Genomic DNA, 20,537 nt, shown 5'->3' on the forward strand with positions numbered 1-20,537 from the left:
GCATTAATTAACGGGGGGGCGGGGGGGAGACGGAGGAGGAAGAAATCCCTAAGTAAGCGAGCTGTTGGCAGATATCAAGGATGATTTTCGCCTTCAAAGGAGGCGGCGGATGGATTTGAGAGGATGCGGCGGTTTAATCAATACTGTTGACTCCCGAGGTTGGCAGGTGCGCTCGGCCGGCGCGCGTCTCAGCGGAGACATTTCCATCATTCAGGAGGAAGGAGGGAAGGAGGGAAAAAAGAACGTGGAAACCGACCAACCAACCCCCCAACACACACACACACACACACACACACACACACACACACACACACACATTTCTTTTTAATTCCCTCCCCTTTAATTCAAGATTTTTCATAATAATAATAATAATAACAATAATAATAATAATAACAACAATAATAATAATATATTATATATTCTTTATTTTTTCGCTCTTAGACGAACACAAATCTGGCAACCCTGCTGAAATATTCATCCATTTCCCCATCTTGACCCACAGTCGTCTCAGTCATGGTGTACAGCGTGTGTGCGTGTGTGCATGTGTGCGTGCGTGCGTGCGTGTGCCTGCGTGCACGTGCACGGCCTCCGAAACCTTTTGTTGTAGCAGGACCTCCATCTGCGTGTCGGTCCATTCTCACATCCAATGTGTGCTATAGTGAAATAAATATCAAACTCCTAAATATTTCAGTGCGTTCTAGGAGTAAAGTGGAAGTGTTTTTCCTGACAGGAGCCGCAGCCGCGGCCTCCTGCAACCCCTCCCACCACCACCATGCCCCCCCCCCCCCCCCGCCCCCTCCCCACCACCACCACCACCCTCAACCCCCTCGCCACCGTGAAATGCATTGTGTGCAGCGGCCGAGCCGATCCATCACTCGGCATCTGGCGGGAGAAAAAGCACTTTCCTACGGTGGCGGCGGCAGCAGTGGTGTGTTTGTGTGTGTGTGTGTGTGTGTGTGTGTGTGTGTGTGTGTGAGTGTGTGTAGTTCTGCCAGTGTTGCTGTTTCAGCGGCACCCCGGAGACCTGACTGATGGACACTCTGGTCATCACTCTGGTTGGAGCTCTGGGACCCCCCTCCTCCTCACTCCCACCCCTTCCCCCATGACCACCTCCACCTCCTCCTCCTCCTCCTCCTCCGTCGTCTGCAACCTCCAGCTTGTTTCACTCACCTCTGCTCCTTTTGTCCCAGCAGTGTTGTTGTGCACTCCTCTTTCACTCATTTACTCTTCCTTCACTCCTCCTCACTCCTCCTCACTCTTCCTTCACTGCTCCTCATTCCCTCTTCTCCCTCTCCTCCTCCTTCACTCCTCCTCTTCCTTGTCCTTTTCCTCTTCTTCCTCCTCCTTCTCCTCGCTAACTTGACAGCCGCGGCTGCTCCACCTGCTCTGCTCTCCTCCTCCACTCCAGGTCTCAGGGCCCCTGTTGGCCCGTTAAGGCAGGAGAAGCTACGGCTAGCAGTCTTTAGCGCCAGGATTAGCTCGGCCTCCTTGTGAAGGGATTTTTCTCTCTCTTGCTTCTCATCCTGCCTCGATTTCACATGACAGAAGTGTGCGCGTGTGTGTGTGTGTGTGTGTGTGTGTGTGTGTGTGTGTGTGTGTGTGTGTGTGATTGGGTGGATGCTTTTGCGAGAGAAACGTGTAGAAATAAATCTGTTTCTCTTTTTCCGGGACAAATTTGAGATTTGATTTCCAAAACGTTTGCTCGTCTCCGCTAAACGCAATGAAGCCGGTGGCTGGGGGGGTGTGGTGGGGGGAGTAGGAAGGGGGTTTGGGGAAAAAAAGAAAAAAGAAAAAGAGGGGTGCAGCCGCCGCTGGAGAGGCAAAGTGGGCCGGAAGGCAAAATCTAGGTGATGCGTATGTTCGCCGCTGGGTCTTCCAAGGGAAGGTAGGATCTGACAAAAGAGATCTGTACAACAGGAAAACCCTCCGCTCTGCTCCAGCATGGGATATTAACCCCCCCACCACCACCACCCCCCAACACACACACACACTCCACCCCAGCCACCCCCCACACCCCAAGATAAAGATTCCTCCCCTTAAAACACGTCTCTCATCTCATCTTTTCATCCCGTCTTCTCTTCTTCTTCTTCTTCTTCCCTCCGCCGTGGCAGCAGAAATTAGCCACTGATAAAGCCAAACAGCCTCTCTCTCTCTCTCTCTCTCTCTCTCTCTCTCTCAGACCTCCGGCTCCCCGGTGCAGTCCCAGCTCGCCGTCCCTCGGGTGTTTGTTCAAAAGGAAGGAACTCGGCGCTGCCTCCGGGGGATGTTTAACTCATTGCAGTGGCAAGTATTTAGAGAGAAACTCAACAAGTTTCCCTGGCTGTCAGCGCCGGGGATCCAACTGTCAGCCAGAATTATGTCTGCCAGCCGTCTGACGTGAGCTAATGACCAATTGCGTCATTTTTAGACAAGAAAAAGAAGAGGAAGAAGAGGAGGAGGAGAGAAAAAAAAAAAGCCGCCATCGATGAGAACTAGGCCAGGCGGCGCTGCGTTTTGTTTTTTGTGTTTTTTTTCCTCTCCCGCCGAGCCCCCTTTTTTTCCCCGTTTGAGTTTGAACCGCCGCAGCTAAGTGCATTAAGTGATGCTGATTAACTGAGATTATCGCCACAGCCGGGACGTGATTCCGGTTTGGATGGCGGCGCATAAATTGAGGCAGAGCAAACAGTTTGAGTGGCTGATTAATAATTAAACGTCAGCCGAGGGTACATCAATAAAGTGGTAATGAAGAATATTTGTGCGAATTATCTCTCCCCTCATCCAGGAAATCTGTCACTCCTTTTAGCAGCATTTAGCGCCGGATCGCCTCCTTTCTGTTGTTCTTGCTGGCGCCACTCGAGGCTATTTTGAGTCCTGATTTTGTTGTTGTTGTTGTTGTTGTTTTTGTATGTGATGTCACTTTTGCCGCTGATGAAGATTTCAAGGGTTCAGCTGTGCACCCTAAAGATTGTGTCTCAAAGCATCTGAAAACTCCTTTCTCACTCACTCACTGGCTCCAGCGCTAAAGCTACGCTGCTAATGACGCTATCACTGCGTTTGCTTCTCTTCATCGACACAATTTCCCCCCTTTCTACCCCTCCTTTGCTTTTTTGCCTTTTCATCCAGAAAACCTTGGCGGGCTGATCCGTGCAACCCTCTGGCTACGCCGGCTCGGGTTTAAAATTACAAAACGCAACCACAGACTAAAACACACAAAGCAGAGCACACACACACACACACACACACACACACACACACACACACACACACACACACACACACACACACACACATAGCCACCGAGCATCCTGCAGCGGCCGTCTCAAAACTGAGTCTCTGGTGCCCTCTACCTTCCAGTCATGGTGGCACTGGTTGAAAACCCCCCCCAAAAAAAACACTAGGGTTCATGAACCAAATCTGAGCCGGCATTCTGCTGTTTCCATTCGTGTTTGAGGTTTCCTTTAATCATTTAGCTGACATTTATTTAAAAAAAAAAATAAATAAAAAAAATCTATGGCAACCTGCGAGTTATTGAAGCAGGACAGCCGTGGATGGACATAGGTTGCAAGACGCTGATGCCGTCAGTGATGCTGAAGATAAATTTATATACTTTTTTTTCCCTCTTTGCAACCGCGATGCACCACTTTTGATATTTTATTTACAACGGTGTCTGCGGGTCACTCTTCTCTGGAATAAAACTGTTCCTTTGTTCTGCCTTTTTCCAACACGGTCTGTGGCATGTTGTGTCCACCCGGAGCACCGTTGACCTTCCACGAGGCAGCTACCTGGTTAAAGAAGTCCATTTTCAAGGCTGCTCCTAGCTCGAATCAAAACTCCATTATAGATTTTACCTCCAGGGGAACCCAGGGCTCACAAGGTCCTTGGCAATTTTACCTGAGGAAGAAGCTAAAAGGATTTGAATCTCCCAGGATGAGCCGCCGAAGAGGAGGAAGGAGGGGAGTGTGTGTGTGTGTGTGTGTGTGTGTGTGTGTGTGTGTGTGTGTGTGTAGGGGGGAGGGGGGTGTGAGGACCGAGAAGAGGGTGGGATACGCACCTCAGGACCCGAGCCCCCTAATCTTTCTCTTGCCAAGCAGGGAGAAAAGGAAGAGAAAAAAAAAAAACAACAACAAGAAGGAGCAGGAGGAGGAGGAGGAGGATGGGGGTAAGAAAAAATAAAAAAATAAAAAATGAAGATTCAGACATGGTTCAGTGGCACTGAACCCCAAACATCAGGGCCTGCAGAAGAAGTGGTGTAGGAGCCAGAGAAATGTTGAAAGACGTCAAGGTGGGGAAGAAGGTTCTGCCGCCAGGGGAGCCGCTCTCCAACAAGGCTTCCAACACATTTAACATATATATAAATATAAAAAAAGGAGGAGCCAACAAAAACAACAACAACAACAAAAACAACAACAATGGCCCCCTCCGTGCTGACACCATCCCCAACCGCTAGCGCTAACAAGACAGATGGAGGCCAAAGATGCAGACGGATCACATCAGGACATCTGTCACTTCATGGCAACAGCCTGCTTAATAAGTGACAAGGCTTCCTCACCCCTGGGCACAAGACGGGGGAGGGAGGGAGGGTGTGGGTGAGTTTGGGGTGGGGGCAGGGGAGGAGCAGAGGGTGTGCGGTGTCTCCGAGCATCAGCCGTCAAAGTCCACTTTTTTTTTTTTTTTTTGCAACAACTTGTACCCAATTATGGCCAGTCACAGCCAATATGTGGCCTTGATTATCAAAGCTTGGGAGGAGCGTTTGATCCCCCTTTTTTTTGCACAATACTGTATGTATGTCTTCATTCAAGGGAGGGCAAGGGAGGTTTTAGTAAGGTTGGACAGAAAGAACGGTGCCCTGCAGCAGGAGTCATCCAAACTTTATCGTGCGAGTCATCAGCAAGCGTTAGCAGCGTTAGCAAGGGCGCGAAAGTGCTGTCGCTGAAAAATCTGCCGCCATTCCTCGGAGGCATCATCAGAGGAGTGGCGGGGATTCAGCACATGAGTTTAGCTTCTTCAGAATATTTTCCACACGGGTAGGTTTTGTTTCCGAGCATCCGTGTTGGAAGGATCCCTTAGAAAAAAAAACCTTTAGGAAAAGAGGAATATTGAGAGAGGGTTGACATGGTGGCGCCTGTTGGCTCCCAGCAAAATAGTTGAGAGTTAGCGAAGAGCATGATACTACCTGGTCATTTGACAGGCGAGGACTTGCATTCAACTAAAATTTAAATGAATTTAAATATCTTTTCCACAGTTTGAAGCCTCTGACGTTATGTCAGAGGCCTGCCCCACTTTCCAGGAGAAAGTACCTCCAGTTCTAACAAAATTGCTGCTTTAGAATCGATGCTAATCCGCCAAACTCACTTCCTGTATTTCATATTCGTCTTCCTCTTTGGTCCTTAAGGGCAGCCTGTAGACGCTCCCTGTTTTCGTCACAACTATAAGTAATTGTATGTTTATGGAATCCTATAACAGACAGAAAATGCTTCGTATTTGGATATTTCTTTGCCCGAGGGACGCGTAAGTTTATCAGACCTGAAACACTTCCAACCATTTTACCATTAGTGTAGCCTTTGTGTTTGGTTGAGTATGTTTTTCAGCCGCTTTGGGTCGAACCAGAAAGCAGACAGCCGGTCGTTACAGCGATGAAATGTCTCCCGGTTGACAAGCAGAAACTTTTACCATCGTGAAACAGGATTCACAAATCTGGCTCGCGTTAGCATTTTCCTCAGGTTGCAGAACGGTCGGATTAGCCTGCTGTTAATCTGATGACCATTTCCTACAAGCGCAGTGTGGCAGTGTCACCCTGTGAGGCGAACACGTGCACTGAGTGTTTGTGACGAGCGCTGATCCCAAGGAAGTAATGAAGGCAGGAGCTACAGGCACTGTTTTTTTTTTTTGTTGTTGTTGTTTTTTTTATCCACCTGATGGCGGATTTCTAACAACCCGAGTGTCAGGCTGCCTTAAAGTCATGTGTCTCCCGCTTCCTCTCAGCCGAAGTGCTGAGTGCCTCAGTGCCCAATTTCCCAGAGGGCCGAGGGGCAGAATGAGACAATGTGAGAGCCTGGTGTGATTCTCTGTGTAAGCCTGAATACCAACAGACCAAAGCAAAAAGCTAACAGCAAGTAGAAACAAACATACACTGTTAATACCCACAATGCAGAAAATAAAAGAGCAAGACATGGTGGGGGGGGCTGCTTCTTGTTCTTGTCCTTGTCTCGGCTATGAACTGAAACCATGTGAAAGGTTCCCTGTCTTTAAACAAAAACATACATTTTTAATTTATTTTTTAAATAAGACTCGTTTTTTTTTTTCTTCTCCTTTTCACCTCGTAATCAGTTCAAGGGCATTATATTTTCAGGCAAGTCATTAAAAATGACTTGTTTAAAAATATTGATAATCGGTTTTTGAAATCCCGGGCGTTCAAAGAACAACGCAGGGAATCAGCTTTTAAATTGTCTTTGTGTAGCTGCACTTTCACACCACTAGGAGGAGACAGCGGTCCAGAATTGAGAGTGATGAAAAGCTGCCAGAAATGCCCCCAGTCAGCAGTTCCACGGTTCATTGTGAGAACATGTGCACGGCCACGAAGAATAACAGTTGGAACAAACACAAAGTGTGATGAGCAAATAAGAACTTTGATCATCACAATCATAACGGTGCCGGCCTTCGTGTAATTGCCTTTATTTTTTGTCTGCCAGATTTCAGAACAAGATTGACAAAGTGCTGAGCAGAGTAAATAGGTAATACACAAAGAGATAATAAATACGTACAACAAATTACACACAAATTACACATTAAATATATGCTCGCAGAAATAAAAACAAAACACTCAAAAAAAAGATCATGAAGAAAAAACTGTTACAGAATGAAACAAATCCATTGTATCAAAATACAAAATGAATCATTTGTGGGGGAGGGGAGGGTACACAGGTCCAAGTGGAATGAAAATGGATTGTAATGGCAACAAGAAGCAGCTGGCACAGGAGATCAATGACTGGTTTAATGATGAAGAGTCAGAGTTGTCTTAGATCAGCGGCAGCAGCAAGAAAGTCCAGGTCCATTTGTGAGGTTTTACGCTTCAAATTGTGTTTGCATTCCAGTTCTTGTCATTGGAATTTTGGGAAATCATATTTCCACTGATGTGCGTTGCATACAAAAAGTTTAGAAAAGAAAAGGTGACCAAACTGCTACTATGCAATTGAAAAAAAAGCCCCATAAAGTAACAATAAATTAGACACATATAAAAACATTTGATAAACGGTGAACAGTTCTAGAAACCATTTCACGCTTCCCCCCAGAGGAGCCAACCTTGTATGGGCTGTGCATTTATAGGTCGCTAGCACTTAATGAAGCATAACAACATACTGTACCCTGAACATCTGTTTCTAAGTAAAAAACAAAAAACATCGTCCTTGCAGCAAATAGAGGCGACTACCGCCCATCACTGAGACATTTGCAGCCGTTAGGAAAAGAGACGCTAGATTCCTGATTGATACTGTCTTTGACCTCCGGGGGCAGCGAGTCGAAGAGGTGGTCCTCCACGATCAGGCAGCTCCGACGCAGCAGACAGCACTGGCCCAGCTGAGGTGGCAGGCGGTCCAAGCAGTTGCCCTTCACCTCTAGGTGCGTCAGCTGCGACAGCTGGCCAATCTTCTCCGGGATGGTGGAGATGCAGTTGTGGCTGAGACACAAGACCCTAAGCTTGGCACACTTGAAAAGCTGCTTTGGAACCACCTCCACCCTGTTGCCGCTGATGGCAAAATGCTGGAGGTTCTGCAGGAAACCCACCTCGGGCGGTATGACCACAATGGAGTTGTGGCTGACTTCCAGGTGTCTCAGCTTGAGGAGGGAGAAGAGCGATGAAGGGAGGGACTCCAGCTTGTTGTGTGAGAGATAGAGCGACTCCAGGTTTTTGATGTGGCTGATAGACATTGGAATGGTGATGATCTTGTTGTGCCAGAGCTTGAGGCACGTCAGCCTCTTCAGGTGTTGGAAGCTGATGATCTCCTCAATGGTGCGGATGTTGTTGGACTTCAGATCCAGCTCCTGGAGGTTGGTCAGGCTGAAGATTGCGTGAGGGATCCTCTCCAGCTCACAGTTGAGGAGCTCCAGTTCAGCCAGATTCATGATCTTCTTCAGGCTGTTCAGCACCAACAGTTTCGTACCATCATTGTGAATGACCAGCTTGATCAGGTGCGGCGACAGATCCGTTATGTTGGTCGGGATCTTTGTCAGATTGCTTTTGAGGTGCAGGACTTTCAAGTGCCTGAGGTCCCGCAGGGACTCCAGTCCAATCATCTTGTTGTTCTCAGAGTTCAAGTTACCAACCAAGTACAGCTCCCTTAAATTTTTCAACATGTAAACCCAGCTGGGAATCTCAGCCACGTCTGTGAACTTGACATGAAGGCACCGGAGGTGATCACGGAGGAAAATGAAAGCAGTCTGTTCCACTTTGGCAGGACAGTGGTAGAAGTGCAGCTCCTGCAGGTTTATCATCTGTGAGATCTTGGCCGTGATTCTGGCCTCAGGGATTAGCTCCAGTTTGAGGATTTCCAAATCGGTGAGATCAAACACGGCATCGGGAACCCCCGAGAGCATGAAGAGGTGGAGTTCCAACTTGTCTTGGGGATTGCGAGTGACGTGCTGGCGCAACTTTTCAAAGGTCCACTCTTGGTTCAGGCTAATCTCCCTGAGTTTGTTCTCACTGACCTCAGAGAGAAAAACCCCAAAGCGCTTTGAGTAGAGCTGGTCGTATTGGTCAACCATGTGCAGCAGGAAAGCAAAGTCATTCTTAACGTCCGGAATATCACTGAAGCTGCTCTCCTCTCTGACTTTCTCAAAGGAATACTCCTTCAGCGGTCTCCGAAAAAGCCAGAAGAGCGTGTATATGCAGATGACGCCATAGACACAAATGAGAGCAATGTAACTAATGAGGAGTTTCTTTAACATAAAAGCCATGTTGTGCGTACACTGGAACTTGGCATAGCCAGTCAAATGCTTTATTTCAGGCTCACACACATGATCAAAATCTATAGAGGCAACAAAAGTCATTGTATAGCACAGAATCAGAATGAATTTGACTGTCTTGATGACTGTCTGCATGGCGTATAGCCTGTAAATCAAGTCACTGTCCTCCACGTGAGCGCGGAATTTACGGACTTTTTCGAAGAGGGCTTTCGCCTGCTCGCCATCTTTCTTGTCCAGTATGGTCATGGAGGGAATTTCACTCACGAGCCTCTCCACCGAAAACGTGACCCCGGATTTGCTGAGTATCGGAGCCGACTGGTTGGGACTCCCCTCCTCGCTGCTGGTGGACAAATGCTTCAGGAGGGAGGAGGCACCGGCCAGACGCTGCTTGTTCTCCTCCGAGTCCTCGCATGCCGTCTCAGAAAGCGCCTTGGTGGTCCACGGGGACTCGAAACACTTTCCCAGGATGGAGACAAAATGTTCGATTTTGGAGCTCGTCTTTGGATACTTGAACCAGAAGTTGCTACTGACCATCAGAACAATGGTGTGGATCAGGGCGAGGTATGGGAAATACTTGGAGTACCATGGTAGAGCGACGTGGTAGCACATCTGATTGACAAAAACATACTGCTGAAAATCCAGCTTGGTCCGGACACCTGTAGGCTGAGGCTGCCCAAAGCTTGTGGGCGACTGTGTGACGTGTATCTTGGGCGTGCTGCTCTCTGGAGGCCTCTTGGCCATCAGAGGAGCAGCTTGTTCTCCAATGGTGCTCTCTTTGTCCCACAAGCTGTCGGCTGTCTCTGGCAGTTTGGGTCCTAAGAAGGTGTCCACCCCATCTGAAGTTGGCTCCAGAATGGGAAGACAAACAACCTGGTCTTTGGTTAGCTGCATTGTTCCCGAAAAGATGGCCAGCATCAGCATGACGATGCCAAGGTAGTCCATGAAGACATCCCACCATGGTTTCAGAATGCGGTAAGTTGGCTGGATGTCGTTCAGCGATGCTACTTCTGTGAGGGTGAACATTCCTGCAAGAAAGTAAAAATATCTTGATTAGAATATCCCTAACAGTGTCAAGACATTTCTGCCATGTCATTGAGCTGCGTCAATACATCATGTTCGTTGTACAAGACTGTTAGCTAACTTTGTAAAACATTTTAACCCATATAAACACTGTGCCATAATGTTGTGTGATAGCATAAACCCCAAGCAATGTAACAGAAACTCTAATACCATATTTAGGATTTAGGTTTGGGGGAAAAAAATAGAATGGAAAGATATGACGTACTGACAAATATTTAATATAGATTTACATTTTCTGCTGGTACACAAATACATTTAGATGATGCAAAGGCAACAATGGCTTAGTTTTCTTGACTGAGCGTGTAACACATGTCTTAGTGTATTTTTATTGTATTTTTGTATTTGTAATCAAACGCAGGACAAATCTAATTAGATAATAAGATAATAAATATTTCACAAGTTATTTTTGATCATTGCATAGCGTTTACACATTGCACGGCTGTAACTAGCTCGCAAAGACAGAGGCCAAGTATGCTTTTGTGCGCAACACATCAAGCCTCACATGTTGTATTGACCGGTTGCACTACTGAGTCAACAGATTGCTGCATAATCATAATTGCATAACTGTGATAATAGAGGAAATACAGAAGTCAGTAAACCACCACTGCTACCACTGGCTATCATCCTGTTGTAACACATTTTGACACACTCACATTTTGACACATTTTGATACACTCCTTTCGTAGAGGATTTTATGGCCACTGAATCTTTCTGTGAAAGCTGTGACATCCATGGTGAGTGACCATGAGTTCTATGACATCTGGGGCAGGAAGAACGGGCTGCCTGTACGCTGCCTGGCTCAGGCGGAGGGAGCTTGGAGAGGACAGCTTTGACACATGATTATGGATTAGACGATGACACATTGGCCCCTAAACTTGGGCGACAGTCAGTGCACACTTGAGGTCCAGGGATAAACCCACAACACACCCATGCCGACACCATTTCTCTGCTGCAGGCCCAGTGTTTGTATGTAAACACAAGCTGACCGCCACCTTTCTCAGGGAAACCCGCACTTGTTCGATATTAATGATGGAGCCATTCCGCACATTACTCAACAACACATCTACTTCAGTGCACAAATGGTGACAAATAGTCCACTGGTGTAACCCTGCTAAGCATAAAGGGGACATCACAGTCTCGTGGTGCTGTTTAAAATGTAGCACATGGTGGTTGTGGGGGTGGGACAACAACACGGATGTGCGCACTCATCGACAGACACACTGGAGTCTTTTGTGCTCGCTGAAAGCATGAAGGTCACTCGGTGTTGAATGAGGCTGCGAAGCAGGCTGAGACCGGCTGGCTGCAGCATATAGACGCATCCATGCAAGCCCCGAACCGGAGGGAGGCAGGGAGAGCCTTTAAACGCAGCACGGCCACCTGGGGTGGGGGGGGTGGATAAGCGGGAGTCGCGCGCACGGCGAAACGTTTAACTGACCCTTTGTGAGCATGTTTAATCACGTCCGTGCACAACTAGCTTGCCTGCTAGCAACACGGGTTGGCTACACAGCAGCGCGTTCCGGTAAATACCGGCGGGTCCGGCGCGATAAAGCCGCAGCCGGTAGTCGGGTGTCGTGTCGTGCCGTGCCGGGCCGGGCCGGGCGGACTCACCTTCAGGAGGTCCGGTCGACTTGGGTCTTCGATGCCGGCGGTACCGATTGGCGCCTCCCGTCACTGGCCATGCTCGGCGGCGGCGACGAAGCGCTCCATTCTTGGCTGGCACCGAGGGCCTGCTGGCCGGGGCTGTAAGCTGCTTATAGCCGACTACCCCCCACTCCGCCTCAGATGGTCGAATCCTCTGCCTCCGTCCTACTGGCAGGCAGCGCAGCAGCACCAGCTGCTGGAGGTGGTGCAGCCCGCCGCCGGATAGATAGATGGATAGATGCTGGACAGGAGCCGGACACTTAGCACCACCACCACCACCACCACCACATAGTGTACACTGACAACAGCCCTGTTTAACCATGAAATATGAGTGGAGACCACTGAAGCACGCGCGCGCGCGCGCGTTCACACACACACACACACACACACACACACACACACACACACACACACACACACAGGGAGCGAGAGGTTGGGCTTGAGTGATCGTGAAGATGTTACTCTAATTAGCAAAACAACTTTATAAAATCAAATGTAAAAAGAACACACAACCCTATCTATCTATCCATCTATCTATCTATCTATCTATCTATCTATCTATCTATCTATCTATCTATCTATCTATCTCACAGAATTGCTCAAGTTCCATGTTGCTCTTTGATTCCACTCAGTGTCTTACATTTACGTTACATAACAGCCTCATTGTTAGGATTCAGAATTGGTGCCTAAAAGAGAGGAAATGAGACTTTTAACAACAACAACAACAACAACAACAACAACACAGTAAAGACGCTGTCATCAGCTGTCTGAGGCCGAGCTGTAAAATGTCATGTGATAGAATCAACAACGGTGATATGTGACGGACGGAGACTGTTGTGTAAACATGTGAGCAGTAGCCTTTTGTTCTTCTGAATTACAAATGATAAATAATCCTAAATAAATCTGTCAGGCCAAAATCCTGCTGAGGCTCTGATCTGGGAAATGTCAGGCAGCTGAGGGGCAGTCCATTTCGTTTTTCCCAAATAACTTTCAGAATGCTTCTAAACTCCTGGGACAACTTTATTTTTCCTTCAAGGGCACTGAGTGTGTTGTGTGTGCATATGACAACACTCTAATCTTCTTTGTTTGCTAATCCCCACCAGGAGCATTTTATTTTATCATTTAAATGAGACTGGACAAAATGTAGACCACTTATACAAATCAAAATCTGTTTACTCTTGTTTTGCATTACATTTTTTTTTTTTTTTTAAGCTACTGAATATGAACATCACTGATGCAGAAGACAACAAAAAGTTAAACATTTGCAGATTTTTATTAATCAATGTCATAAAAATAGTGCTTATAAAAATATGTACTTTTTTATAACTGTTGTCCTTTATGGCGTAGACAGCATTAGCATGACATTGTCTTATAAGGTTTATTTACCCAAGATGTTGTTTTTACCTGGTGAAATACATAATTATATTATTTAATATTTATTTATTTTCAAATAAAAAGCTCCTTGGATATGTTAATACTGCATAGGACTGTACTTATATAGTATTAAAACCTTTTGCTTGCTATGAAGTTGTGAACTAACAGTCCAATCAAGGCAACAATAAGGTAATAAAAATATATATTAAAAAACACAGCAAATCTAAGGCTACTGGCAAACAAATGAGGTCTCTCAGAGTTACATTCAGTGCATATTTTGTTGTTGCAGTAATAATAACAAAACAGTTTGGTAAAAAAATAAAAATAGAAAAAAATAAAATAAAACTGGCCTCATTTTCCGTTGTGCAGAATTTGGTTAAGTGGTCCATAATAGTTACTCACTAATTAGTAATATATCAATTGAAAATAAATCTCCATGGACTGGATGAGGTGAGCAAGAGGCCCAGCAACCTGAAACATCTTCTTAAGAATACAAAACAGCAGTATAAATACATTCAATTTGGTGTGTTAGTTTAGACTGTTTTAAAGGGGACATGAGGTTGAATTTAATTCCGCACAAACCCAGAACAGTTTTCAAGCCACTCCTACTTCCAGTCTGAGAGCTAAACTCTGGGTTTATGCTAAGCTAATGTCCAGATACAACTAAGATAGATTAAAAACTACAATTGCAAATGATGGATAATTAAAAAAAAACAAAAAAAAAAAAACACACAAATTTTCTTCCTTACATCTTTTAAAAAGGGTAATTCTAATCTCAGGTATTGAAACAGTACATCACCAGAAGTAGATCAATCCATTAAAAAGGCTCTTTATCATTAGACAATGCCAACAGCAGGCACTGACAACAACATCATCATCAACAACAACAACAACAACAACAACAATAAGGCATTTCACTCTGCCTTCATTTGGTCCCTGACGTCCGAAGGCAGAGTTTCAAACACTGTCTCTTCCACTATAAGGCCGCTGCGCTTCAGGGCGCGACAGCAGCCAAGCTCTCGGGGCAGAATCTCAAAGTGGTTCCCCCTGAGCTCCAAGTGCGTGAGTAGAGCGAGGTAGGAAATCTTTGGTGACAGTATGGACAGGGAGTTTTTGCCCAGCTTCAACGTTTTGAGTTTCTTGCAAAAGAAAAGCTCATCTGGCAGATTCTCAATTTTGTTATACGTGACGGAGAAGTACTGTAGACTCTGCAGGACGCCAATTTCCGGCGGGATGAAGCGGATGTCATTGTTGGATAGGTCCAGATAGCGCAGCTTGTTGCACAAGAACAGATGTGAAGGCAAGATCTCGATCTTGTTATGGCTGAAGTAGAGGCGCTCCAGGCTGCTAAGCTTCTTGATGTGCTCCGGTATGTACATGATGCTGTTGTACCAGAGTTTAAGGCAAATGAGTTTCCGAAGATGTTGGAAGCTAATGATCTCCTCTATCGAGCGGAGATTGTTCTCCTTCAGGTCGAGCTCTTGCAGATTGGTCAGGCTGAAGATAGCATGCGGGATTCGCTCCAGGTCACAACGCACCAGCTCCAGCTCAATCAGATTCGACATCTTCTTCAGGTTGTTGAGCATGACCAGCCTGGTGCCATCATTGTGGAGATAGAGTCGCTGCAGATGACTGGACACATCCACAATAGACTGCAGTATCTTGGTCAAATTGCTCTTTAGGTACAAAGTTTTCAGACACTTCATCTCCCGCAGTGACTCGAAAACAATGTTTTTGGAGGCATCAGGGCTCAGGGACCCGATGAGATGGAGCTCCTCCAAGTTGCGAAGGCCGTACATCCAGTTGGGAAGCTCCCTGTTGTCGTCAAACTTCACCCGGAGCACTTTAAGGTTCTCCTTGAGGAAGGAGGTGGCAGTTGTGTGCAACTTTAAGGAGCATTGGTAGAGAGACAATTCTTGGAGGACCTCCAGCTGCGAAATGGAGGCAGGTATGGTGACATTGTTGATGATCTCCAGCTTGAGCGACTGCATCTCCGTCAACTCGAACACAGTGTCAGGTAGACCAGGGAGCATGAAGAGCTGCAGTTCCAGCCTATTGTTGGTGTTAGTCTGAAGCTTTTGACGCAACTTGTCGGTGGTCCACTCGTGGTTGAGGTTGAGCTGTTTCAGTTTGTTCTCACTGACCTCCGACAAGAAAACGGCGAATCGCTTGGAGTACAGCGGGTCGTACTGGTCGATCATGTGCAGCATGAAGGCAAAGTCGTTCTTCACGTCCGGGATGTCGCTGATTCCCGTCTCCTGCCGTACGTACTCGAAGGAGTACTCTTTGAGGGAGCGGTAAAACAGCCAGTAAGAGGTATAGAGGCTAGTCAAACCGTAGACCGCCACCAAACACAGATAGCAGTAGGACAGCTTGGAGAAGAGGTGAGCCATGGTGTGATTGCACTGAAAGACTCTATAGCCAGTCATGTCCTCGATCTCCACTACACAAGCCACCCCGTTCTGCACTCGATTCACGAGGGAACTATTGTAAGCGATGATCAGCAGGAATTTAAACACCTTAAAGACGGTCTGGCGGACATACATCAAATACAGGATGTCCCCTTCCTCTACGTGCAAACGGAACTTCTTCACCTTTTCAAAGAGAGCTTTAGCTTGTTCACCCTCCTTTTTGTCAAGCACGCTTGCCGATGGCTTGTCAACAACAACTATTTTCTCTGGGATGGACCGCAAAGACTGTGTCTTTTCCAGGTTTCCCTCCCCGGGAGACATGGTTATGTATGATCTGGAGGCGCCACCCTTCTTTTGATCCTGCTCTTCAGGGTTTTCTCCAGACACCTCTGACAAAGCACGAGTGGTCCAGGGGGAGTCAAAGCATTTGCCGAGCATCGAGATAAAATGCTCTATCTTGGAGCTAGATCCCGGGAACTTAAACCAGAAGTTGCTACACACCATGAAAATCAGAGTGTGTATCAAAACCAAATAGGGAAAGTACTTGGCATACCAATGGAGAGCCTTTTCATAGCACATCTGATTGATGAAACTGTACTGCTGGAGGTCCAGGTCTGTTTTCAGCCCAGTCATTTCTCTCTGTACCATGGGTGGAATTATGTCGATGGCACTCGAGTTTTCTGCACCCGCTGGATTTCTCTTTGGAAGGCAAATTATCTTATCTTGCATTACCTAAAAAGAAACAAACAACAGTTAAAACAGAATTTTATGCAACTGAAAACAAAAAAGCGGCCAACAACAGTCATACCTGAAGTATCAGAAGACTAGTTGGTTCAGTCACAATTTGACTGTTCCGAGCGGTGCATTGCAAAAGTAATGAAAAGCCATTATTTGTTGCCCTGGACAACTACAATACCACAATAAGTATTGTAGCATGTCCTCGCACCTGAGGTACTATCATATCAGGTCCATAGGTAAAAAAAAAAAAAGAGAGAAGCCAGTTTCCGAGTATACTGACTATATCTTAAGTACTATGCAATGCAGTAAGTACAAAGATTGGACAATATATCTTGTTATAATATATTGTGTATGTTGTGACAAGGAACTTTTTTAATGATTTCCTCCAAAGCTGATTGTTTGTGCCTCCTCTTTTAAATCGGGATTAAACATCAGTAAACTGCTTTCTTTCTTAAATCGTTTTCACAGTAAACAAGACGAAACAAGATACAGTATGTACATTATCTCCTGCCACTTAATGTCCCTCAAAATACTGAATTCTGCAAGCATATGTGGGAGGAGATGTTGAAACTGAACCCAGCTGGAGCTCAAAGATCAGATCGAATTCTGTAAACTCTCCTCTCTAATTGTAAGTGGGGGGATTTTTATGCACCGTTACTAAAAAGAACAGCATGCCGATGGTACTTGACTTTTCAAATAAACTATTTATCCTTTCTGTTAACAAACTGTCTATGCTAAGTCAAACCATCCGATCGACAAAGTGGTAAATGGCTGCTCACAAACAAGACAAACACCGAAAATGTTTGTCTTTGAAAATGTTTTGGTGTCCTTTCCAGCGTTTACTCTACCGGCTGCATGCAGGGAGCCAAATAATGTTCCTGCTCCACACTTTGGAATCCTATGTTTACGAAGAGGGGCTGGGCAGGGAAATGTTTCCACCGCCAAACTCCTGACGGGGCTCAATGCTTCCTTTGCTGCGCCGGCTCCAGGTTGTAAAAGTGGAGAATGGGCGGCTGTGAGCTGCTGCCAAGGCAGGATGCCGGGCAGAAATGCTGCATCACTCCAGCCAGGATACATTAATCCATCTGCCTGTAATGGGAGGGAGCGCGGCGGAACGCTAACTTTACCAGCACTGATGGCATTATAACCCGTTTTGAAAGGCAGACAGGCCATTATTCAATCTTGTGAAATGCAGTGATTTGGAGCCCCCTCACCCCGTGCTATACCGACCTGAAGGGTGCAGCCAAAGACACCAATCATGAGCATGATGACAGACAGATAGTCTGTGAACACATCCCACCACGGCTTCAGCACTCTGAACGCTGGCTGCTGCTCAGAGAATTGCCGGAATTCCATAACAGGAATCATGATGCCTGCAAAGAAAGATAGAAGAGTTAACACGCGTGACCCTTGAGCCACACAATGGAACAAAACAACTGTCCGAGGGACCAAACAATGGGTGTGAGAGCTTTGGATTTCTATTTTTCGTCTGTGATGAGTTCAACACATCCTTTGATTTAATGCCAAGTCAATTTTGCTCTTTATCAAATGCCACAGTTCCTAAATAAACACTTTCACGCAAGCATGAGTTCACAATCTTGAAGCCAGGGCATCGTTTGCTGCGGTAACTTCCTGCCATTGTCACAACTAAACCCCGCCTCAAGTTCCCGCCTCTTTCTCCACAAAGGATGCTGATAGGTCTGGTCATATATTAACTGGATGAAAGCAAACCAGATTCAAGGTTTCCTGTTTTAGACTGATTTAAAAACAAAAACAAAAAAATTAGGCATAGAATAAAAAAAATGTCTAGTCTTTTAAATCCACAACACCTTTGCTTTACCTGTGAAAGACCTTTTTTGCCTTAACAGCAGTCACTACAGAAGACAGACTGTGCGGACGCCGCTCTTCCTGCACACCTTGTGTGAAGTGCTCACTCCAGGCGCCAGCTTCCTGTTTGCAGGATCAGCAAGGCAGCAGTTTGACTGCAGTGCCTCTGTTGCCCTACATTATAATTTAGTGCTTGTCCTGTAGTTCACCAACCAGGGGTGACGCCTGAGCTTTTCCTGTTCACTGAACTCTTAAGTTTCATTTTAGCTTTGAGAAGTTAGACACTTTCACTTAAAGGTACCATATTATGAAAAATTCATTCCAGCAGTGTTTCATTCCAATAATCGGTGTCTCCCTGGTAAAGAGAAAAGTCAACCTTTCTGTTCAACTGCATGCTCCACTTTTCATAAAACGCATGTGTATGTGTGGAAACGACCCCTGCCTGTGATGTCACAAAGGGTCTTTCATTTGATTCCTTTCCAGAGTTACAGTCCCAGCCAGATGTTGGCTTCGCTCTGGTTTTGCCCCCTTCCAACAAAATGTTGATTTATGCAGGAAGCTGGAAACGGAGCTAAATGTGCTGTTTACTGGAGATCTACAGAAGGTGCTTTTTAATTATTCAATATACAACCACCCCTTGGGAAAAACACAGATCTGAAAATGGGAAGAATCCAGATCTCTAAAATATTATCCAATCACAGACTGTTATTGTCTCAAACTCTTGCAGACAGCTCAGTACCTTTGTCGCTAAGAGACAGCAACAGTCAATAGCCCGACACTTCTCTGAACTTACACTGTGGTTCATTATTAATGAGTTGAGCTGCTGCTATGTTTGGATGAGAGCAGGCAGGATCTTTGGAAAGTTGTTATGACGGTTCTATTAGAGTTTGTGATACCAAGTATCGCAAAATCCTCCCATTCGCCATGGCAACAGGGTGGACGGAGGTAAACCACTTTGGGGATGTTTACTGTGAAAAATGTTAAGCGCTGCTACTTTCATCATAGTGCAGATTCAGCCAAATTGCTGCAGCTGTTCCTCTCTTCAGTCTGCTACATCAATCTGAGTTTGTGCTCTGGGTCTCAGAAAAAGAAGAAGAAGAAAAATGTCTCCTTGGGAGTAGAACAGCATGACTTTCTGAAGAGTCTTCATAAAAATAATTACAAGAGAAACTGCCAGCCTTCAGTATTTCATTTCACTGCCTCCTGAAGATTTAAAAGGTTAAGACATGAATTCATTTAATCACTGGGGTGTAGGCGGAAGATGGAGGCCCAAAGAAAGAGAGAACATTTCCAGACATTAATGACTAATGGGCTAAAAAAAAGAACTGACTACAGTAGTCCAGAAATCACCCTAATTGTGATGAATCTCTGCTTAATTCACTGCACTTACTACAGATTTCACACACACACACACACACACACACACACACACACACACACACACACATATATATATATAAGATGTATGAGGTCACAGGGGCTGGTAGGCGTCAAATGTTTATCTTTATCCTCGTATAATTCAGCGTCCTGTCTGCCTCAGACATCCCAACATCTCATAAACAGCCCACCTCCAGTTTACAGTGTTTACGGCTCCCGCCAACCAGAGTTTGCTCTCAGCGTAACCAGCCTAATTCAGCTGAGCTGCTTCAGTGGCACGTTTAGACAGAAAAATAGAAATAAATTTAAAAATGAAAAAATCCAGACACCTTCTAAAAACCAACGGTACTTTTGAGGGTAAAATAAAAGGAGGAGGCGGGGAAAAGGTGGGAGCTGAAAGCGCCACTCTGTATTGGCTACACTTAAAAACACTCCCGTCTTTCCACTGGATGAGTCAGCCACTGAGCCGAGCTGACCAGGCCATATCCTTGCCCCCCCCCCCCCCCCCTTTCCTGACAGGAAATTCGTCTGAATCCCAGATATCCCAACGCAGACATGTTTGGAACACACCCAGAGCCCAGGGCGACCACACACATCCGCGTTTAAAGGAAAGGACACGGAACAGGGCGAAAACTCTGCAATGCAGAGGGGAAACTTTGATTCAGCACTTTCCACATTAGAAAAAAGCAGCGAGAGGACCAGAGAATCAGTCTGAGATGACCGCGGACGAGTCAGCGAAGCAGCCGGTTCAACCGTCCAATAAATAAATAAATAAATAAATAAATAAATAAATAAGAAAAAGAAAAGAAAGAAACGAAAAGGAAAGGAAAGGAAAGGAAAAAAGGGAGCCCTGAACGCGTCCCATGTGACATGTAGTTACTTAAAGCGCCGCTTAATGATAAACTCAATGTATTCACCTGATTAAATGATTCGCCCTCTGGATGACGTCCTGGATGCTCCGCGTTCATGCGCCGACGGCCGGGATCATGATGTGTCCGTCCTGCCTTGTCCTGTCCGCTCCGCTCCGCTCCGCTACTCACACTCGCACTCTCACACGTACGCACACATACTCCTCCAGGATGCCGACACACACTGACCACACCAGCGGCGTTGTGTCAGAAACAGGGGGGCGTGGACCGACTGAAGTTAGGG

The 20,537-nt window shown here is 46.1% G+C and overlaps 1 protein-coding gene across 1 annotated transcript; it reads right to left on the bottom strand.

The window, feature by feature from the left end:
- Nucleotides 1-6,635: 6,635 nt before the first annotated feature.
- On the bottom strand, nucleotides 6,636-20,477 carry LOC142903083 (uncharacterized). The gene is made up of 5 exons (XM_076048526.1): nucleotides 20,303-20,477; nucleotides 17,412-17,554; nucleotides 13,951-16,175; nucleotides 11,626-12,119; nucleotides 6,636-9,962 (listed from the first exon to the last, which is right to left on the bottom strand). Exons 2-5 carry the CDS (start codon nucleotides 17,547-17,549, stop codon nucleotides 7,402-7,404), a joined length of 5,418 nt encoding a protein of 1,805 aa, XP_075904641.1. The 5' UTR covers nucleotides 17,550-17,554; nucleotides 20,303-20,477; the 3' UTR covers nucleotides 6,636-7,401.
- Nucleotides 20,478-20,537: the final 60 nt, after the last annotated feature.

The sequence above is a fragment of the Nelusetta ayraudi genome, unplaced genomic scaffold (genome assembly GCF_046127955.1).
Source record: "Nelusetta ayraudi isolate G7.1 ecotype Tasmania unplaced genomic scaffold, CSIRO-AGI_Nayr_v1 ptg000105l, whole genome shotgun sequence".
Taxonomy (NCBI): Eukaryota; Metazoa; Chordata; class Actinopteri; order Tetraodontiformes; family Monacanthidae; genus Nelusetta; species Nelusetta ayraudi.